General features: G+C 55.8%; 1 protein-coding gene across 2 annotated transcripts; it reads right to left on the bottom strand.

Annotated features, from left to right (window-relative positions):
* Positions 1-298: 298 nt before the first annotated feature.
* On the bottom strand, positions 299-5,567 carry IRF2BP2 (interferon regulatory factor 2 binding protein 2). Of its 2 annotated transcripts, XR_015772263.1 has the most exons (3): positions 4,361-5,567; positions 3,183-4,094; positions 299-1,051 (listed from the first exon to the last, which is right to left on the bottom strand). XR_015772263.1 is itself a non-coding variant. In XM_088053498.1 (2 exons), the coding sequence occupies exons 1-2, from the start codon at positions 5,394-5,396 to the stop codon at positions 3,373-3,375; spliced, it is 1,758 nt and encodes a 585-aa protein (XP_087909624.1). In that variant the 5' UTR covers positions 5,397-5,567; the 3' UTR covers positions 1,207-3,372. The 2 variants fall into 2 exon arrangements, 1 of the variants encoding a protein (XP_087909624.1); XM_088053498.1 differs by lacking the exon at positions 299-1,051 and having other exon boundaries at positions 1,207-4,094.
* Between the last annotated feature and the right edge of the window lie 1,022 nt (positions 5,568-6,589).

The following is a 6,589-nucleotide window of genomic DNA, read 5'->3' on the forward strand; positions in this document are numbered from 1 at the left end:
CAATGCCTCCCTTGTGTGGCACCTTTCCCACCCCCTGGGACCCAGGCACAGGGCAGCACCCACCAGCTGCATGCATCCCTTCTTGTCCCACACTGCTGTCTGTTTACAAATAAATGCCAGGATTTAAAAAAAAAAAAATAAAAATAATATTGTACAACTACAGCTTTTTCAAGCTTTCTTCTTTTTTTTTTCTTTTATATACAAAAAAATGCAGTAAGTATTTAAAGTTCCTAATTTCATTATGCTTAGTGTCAGAAGAAAAAAAAAACAAAAAACAAAACATAAAATGCCAAACTGGCAGAAGGTTAGTTCAGCAGCTATCAACAAAAGCACAGGGTAGTTGGACTGCCAGCAAAAAGCATCTTTGAAAAAAAAAATAATGGAAGTGGGTTGCAAAAAAAATATAATAATCACACATTCTTCATTAAAACACTTTTAATACTACACAAGTTACAGTATCACCTTCTAAAAAGTTTAAAAATTAATATTAACAGTAGCACTGTTGCAGCTAAAGCACTTCAAAATAATAGGAAAAAAAAAAAAGAAAAAAGCTTGTAGCCCAGGTAGTAATAAAGGGAGAATCCACTGGAGCATTATTGTAATTGAGCAAAGCAACCAAAAGGAAAAAGGAACATTCAATGTGAGAAAAATGAGTTATGTATGAACAGCCTCAATTTTTTTTTAATTCTTTTTTTTTTTTCTTTTTTTGTGGGTTTTTTTTTGTTGTTGTTGGGTTTTTTTGTGGGGTTTTTGTTTTTCTTTTGCAGTTCTGAAGTTTTATGGTGACTTTGACTGGGGGCTCAAAGTCAGCTGAGTGAGCATAGCCACCATCTGCCATTTCTTTTCCATCTATGTTGTTTCTGGGCCACTGCCTGGTATCACAGGCCAGGGAGTTTCCATCCTCTCCAAGAGTCACAGAGCTGCAGGAGCGGACGGCTGGCAGGAGGAGGAGGAAGACGTGCTTCCCTACACCAATGTCCCTCGGCCCCAAAACAAGGGAGTACTTTGTCAGGAGCAGGTCTCACCCTCGGCACGCTCACAGCTGGGACACCTGATGACACAAAAGGGGGGGACTCTTTTAGGCAGGCTTTGGAATTCAGTTGTGATTCTTTTTTTAGCATGGGGATACCACCTCAATCAAAAACATGAACTTCATCCCATGTAAGGTATTATGCCAAGCAACTTTGAAGAACTTGTTACCATCTATCAGCTCAAATTCCATTTTTTTTTTTTTAATAAAGTGCCTAAATACACATTTACACAGATCATAGTGGTTCCAAAGAATGCTTTACAGTTGGCATTTTTTTATATATAGGTATATATATAGGTATATATATATAATGTGCGTTTTCTTCAAATTGGCTAAATGTGTTTACATAAGACACCAATCTTGACTATAAGTTTTAAAGCGTAATATTGACTCAATGAATTTGTTTATCATGCAAGTCTTATCTAATATTACATTGACCTGTAATATGGAACACAATGTAGTGGGTGTGCTCATAAAACACTTCATAGAAAATTACTGTGCATGTGCAGTTCTGATCTTCAAATACTAATAATGACCATTTTTTAAAAAAAAAAAAAAAGTAGTCTTCAAAAAAACAAAAAAAAACTACTCTGCATTAAATTGCAGTTTGAACATTATCACAGTAAGAACAGTTGACTAAAAAGCACCCAAAAATCTTCAATTTTATAGTTGGCTGAACAGATTTTTCCTCCTCCTCTTCTGACACTGGAAGTGTTTATTAGCTGGTCCCTGGGAAGGGACGACCTCGCCACCCTTTTGCTCAGAAACAACCGCATATAACCGAGTTATAAACACCTTGACAGAAGGGCTTGGATAGCTGCAGCGTTGCCAATGAACTATAAACAGCACAAAAACATCACTATAAGACTTGAACTATTTCTAGTAACCAATGGTTTATTGATTTTAGAAGTCTGCTTGGTGATGCAGAAGCGTGATCAAAAGAAGTGGCTTTACAAAAGAGTTCTCCAAAGTAGCTTAAAAGGCAGGGCCAGGGCCATTATGTGCAGCCCTCATTGCTTCCATTTCAACCAGTTTATATTTTCATTTTCAAAGAATAGCAGTAGGTTTGTTTCAAGCAAACGTAATAAGGAAATTACAGGTTTCCTCCACCCACATTTGGGCTGTCACTGATATGCCCGCGGGCAATTTGGCAGAGCCTCAGTCACTGCTGTCACTGTACCACACCGTACCTGCCACTACTTGGAAATACCGGGTCAGCGATAGTAACAATAGCAACAGCACTAGAGGTGACTGGTAAGCAAAATCAAGATCCATATGCACTATCTGAAAATTAAAGTAAAATAAAATAAAGTCTCTTCCCCACATCCCCAGCTTTGTCCAAAGACACAAAAGCCCCACAAGTGACACTGAAGACCTTCAGAAATGGCAGTGCTACATTGGCACCTTCGCCAATCACGTAACCAAGTTCGTTATCAGAATTCCACGTTATGGTATGCAATTGGTGAATAAATGCAGTTTTGTAATCTTACAACTGATCACGAGAACTGCGGTCAACTTTGCCTTAAAAAAACAAAACAAAACAAAACACCAAACCAAAAACAAACAAACCCAGAAATCCCTAACTCAACAGCGCCTCTTGGACACCTCTCCACATCCTACTCTGGTGGCAACTTCCCTTGAGAAACTGAGCAATTTGGGACTCGATCTGGAGGATCTTCCATCACAACCCGAGCCACACGCTTCTGGGAGAAAGCCCTCCTGCTCCCTAAGCTCACCTGGCCAGCGGGATGGAAAAGGGCATGCCTGCCTTGGCTAGCCACTCTTATCCCAAACTGCCTCAGACCAAGCCTGCATGCAACCAGCTCTACAGGACAGGGGCCAGGAATAAGGAATCACAGACAGTAAGGCAATCTTTACAATGTCAGAAAGTGTATTTGGCATTTAAAAAAAAAAAAAAAAAAAGAAAGGAAAAGACAGAAGAAACAAGTGCATACAAATACAGCTAGAAGCATTTCTGGTTTGCCAAGTGCTCTCTAAAAAAAGCAGCGCAAGTCACAGCCTACATTGAACAGTAACTGTCACCAGGGAAGCACAACAAATAGTTGCTATAACAAAAGGGAAAAAAAGAAAAAACGAAACAGAAAAAAAAAAGAGAAGAATTAGAAGAAATGCCTTTATAATAAGTACATACCTTTTGTCTTCAAAAAATATAGAAACACAATGTATTCAAAAAAATCAAAATTATACAGCCATGTTTATGAAGTCTACATTTCCCTTGTCTTGGAGATATATATATATATTTATATATATATATTTATAGATATATACAGAATTCGAGCAGTTCGAGTTCAAGGTGACATCGGGCGGCGAGCGCAGGCGAGTCACGAGTCCCTCTCCTTTTTCACTTTCACATCTCCGGCCAGGATGGTGGCGATCTCCCCTTGCATGAAGGCCCAGGGGACGTTGGAGCCGACCAGGGGACACTTCTCCCCGCTGGGGCAATACACCTCCCCGCTGGCTCCCTGCTGCTTGATGCTCTGCCGGGAGCAGGGGAAGCAGAACTTGTGGGAGGGGACGGAGGGGCACTGCACGAAGTGGGTGTCTTCCAGGCGCTCGTGGCAGAGGGTACAACACAACGGGACGCTGGCGGCGAGGGACGAGTCCGGCAGGCTGGCGGGATGGACGGGCTCCAAGCCGCCCGCCGCCGCCGCGTTGGCCCCCTGGCCCGGCACCTCCCTGCCGGGGCCCAGCCTTCTTTGGTTCATGGCGGACGGCGAAGGGGGGCTGCTGCTGTTCCTCCGCGTGGTGGAGTGGACCTGGTTGGCGTCTTTGGAGGCGTGGTTGCCCCCGGCATTGTCCGCCACCAGAATGAGGGCGGCCATGGGGGACTGGCCGTTCTGTGCCGCCTCGGGCGGCGTGGTCCGGTTGGAGTGGGGCGAGGCGGTGGGCGGCGGGGGCGACATGAAGGGGGTGGCCGTCAGCGGCAGCTTCATCCCTTCCGACGAGGTGGGCAGCCAGGGCTGCACCTCCCCGTTGATCTTCGGGGGTCCAGCCTCGCCCTCCGGCTCGGGGGAAGGCTTCCTCTTCCGGGCGGCCCGGGCCCCTGCAGAGGCAGAGGTGGGGGGGGAAGGAGGAGGGTAAGAAGGCAGCGCGGTAACAACGCACGGAACGCACAACCGCGGAAACGGCTGGCCTCGGCCACCCCCCGGGCACCCGGCCACCCAGCCGGCAGGGCCGCCGCCCCGCACGCCCAAACCGCCCGGCATCCTCCGCCCCGCATCCCTGGAGAGCCTCCCCTCCCGCCCCGTCGCCCCCTGCCCTGCGCCCTACCCTGCCCTCCCCGCCGCCCCCCGATTCCCGGCTCCTCACCTGGCTTGGCCACGGAGCCGTTGGTCTCGTAGCCCAGCAGCCTGCCGCCCGCCATGCCCGGCTCTTTCTTGAATTTGCTGTCGAAGGGGGCCACGGCGTGGCCCCCGTGCTGGTGCAGGGCCAGCAGCGTGTCCCGCACTGTCTTGGGCTTGGCCAGCCACTCCTGCTCGGCGCTCGGCCGGCCCTTGCCCTCCGCGGCCAGCCCCGCCGCCGCCGCCGCCGGCAGGCTCTCGGCAGAGCCCCGCTTCTCCTTGGCGCCGCTGTCGTGCTCCCCCGCCGCGCCGCCGCCGCCACCCGAGGAGGAGGAGGAGGAGGAGACGGAGCCGGGGCGCTTGTGCCCCAGCTCGCCGGGCTGCCCCGCCGCCTGCCCCGCTGCCTGCGCCGCCGCCGCCGGCTGCTGGGCCACGGGCACGGCCATCGGGGCGGGCGCGGCGGAGATGGCGGCCAGCGAGGCGGCGGCCGCGGCGGCGGCGCGGCTGCCCAGACCGCCGATGGCGGCGGGGAGCCCGGCGCCGTCCACCAGCGGCACTAGGGTGGGCGGCACGGCGTGCGTCCGCCGAGGGTTCGGGCTCTGCCGGTTGAGCTCTGGCGGCTCCTCGGGCTTGGGGAAGCCATTGGGCACCAGGATCCCGTTGACCTGCCGGCCGCCGCCGTACTCGGCGCCCAGGCGGGGCGGCGGGCGCTCGGCCGCCAGCGAGGAGCGCTCCCGGGGCTGCGGCGGGGGGCGGGCCGCCGCCCCCGCCGCCGAAGGGTGGCCGAGCTGCTGCTGCTGCGCCAGGAGCTCCTTGGCGGAGAGCGGAGGCTGCTTGGCGTGGGGCGGTGGCGGGGCCCGGCCCTCGGGGAAGCAGCCGTGCGCCCGCTTCAGCTGCCGCGCCGTGTCGATGACGAACTCCACGCGGTCGGCGCCCTCGTAGTTGACGCAGCCCCGGCAGACGGGCTCGGTGAAGTCCCAGATCATGGCCCAGGGCATGCGGGGCAGATCGCACAGGTAGCACGACTGCCTGCGGGAAGCAGCCGCCACCGCCGCCGACGACATGTCCCGGCCCCGGGGCAGCGGCGAGCGCCCCCCGCTCCGGCTCCGGCCGCTGCCTCCTCCGCCCCTCGTCACCGGAGTCCCGACGGGCAGGCTCGGGAGCCGCGGCCGCAGCGGGACCGTCCGCCGGGCCCCCTCCCCCTCGCCTTCCTCTTCCGTGCGCTGGAGCGGGGCGCGGCGGGCGCCCCGGCAGGCAGAGCCGCTGCGGGGAACGCCGCTCCCCTCGCCGTCTCCGCCGGCGGCGCTCACAGGGCGGCGGGGACGCGCATCTCCGCCGCGCGGCTGGCGCAGGGCTGCGGCCGCTGCCGCCCGCACGGCTCCCCCGCTCTCTGGCTACTACGGGGCGGCGCGGGGCGGCGAAGGCCGGCGCGGCGCGGGGGGGCGGACGGGGCGGGGACTGCCACGGGGGCCGGGGCCGGGGCCGGGGCTGGCGGCGGCGCCGTGCCGTGCCGGGCTCCAGCCGCCACCGCCGCCTCTGCGCGCCGCCGCTTCGATTCTTCGACAGTGCCGGCCGCGCCTGCGCAATGGGCGCCCCCGCCCCGCCGCCGCCGCCGCGATCCCAGCCCCGGCCCCTGCCCGCGCCCCCGCCACCGGCACCGGGGGTTCCTCTTGCCGCCGGGGGGCCGCCGCGCCCCCGCCCCGTCTCGCCCCTGGGGAGGGCTGTGGGAGCGGAGAGGGACAAGGCGAGGGGCGGGGGTGCCCTGCAGCTCCCTCCTTCTTTTCTGATTTTATTTTTATTATTGTTGGGTGTATTACTGTTTCCCTCAGCGCCGAGGGGCTTTGCCGAAACCCCCCACCCGTGGGCGCAGCGGTGCGCGGGGGCGCCTCCCGCAGTGCGGGGCTCAGTGTCCCCCCTCCTGCCCCCCGCCCCGCTCGCCCTGTGACCTTGGGCACGGCGCCCCGGGCGCGCCCCGCAGCTGCGGGGTCCCTCCCGCCCGTCCGGTCATCGCCACCTCCGGGAAGGGGCCGGCGCCCCGCCGAGCAGCACTCGGCTTTGTTCTCCCCGCCGGAGCAGGAGGCACCATTAGAAATAAATACAACGATTACCCACTTTTTTTTTTTTTTTTTTTTCTCTTAACTGTTGTCATTGTGCACAGGAAATAGGACGTTCTAGATTTCCTGTCATTTTAAACCACAAACCAGCAGTTCTCTAATGCAGATTAGCGAAATTCACACAGACTAAGCACACGCCGTCT

Source organism: Pseudopodoces humilis, chromosome 3, assembly GCF_049639895.1.
Source record: "Pseudopodoces humilis isolate 2021_Gansu_Grassland_sample_001 chromosome 3, ASM4963989v1, whole genome shotgun sequence".
NCBI lineage: Eukaryota > Metazoa > Chordata > Aves > Passeriformes > Paridae > Pseudopodoces > Pseudopodoces humilis.

Bases quoted from the DNA above. Each gene is read 5' to 3' on its own strand.
- IRF2BP2 (XM_088053498.1), bottom strand. From the start codon at position 5,396: ATGTCGTCGGCGGCGGTGGCGGCTGCTTCCCGCAGGCAGTCGTGCTAC. The intron at 4,095-4,360 runs GTGAGGAGCCGG...CTGCCTCTGCAG, and splicing joins CGGCTCCGTGGCCAAGCCAG to GGGCCCGGGCCGCCCGGAAG.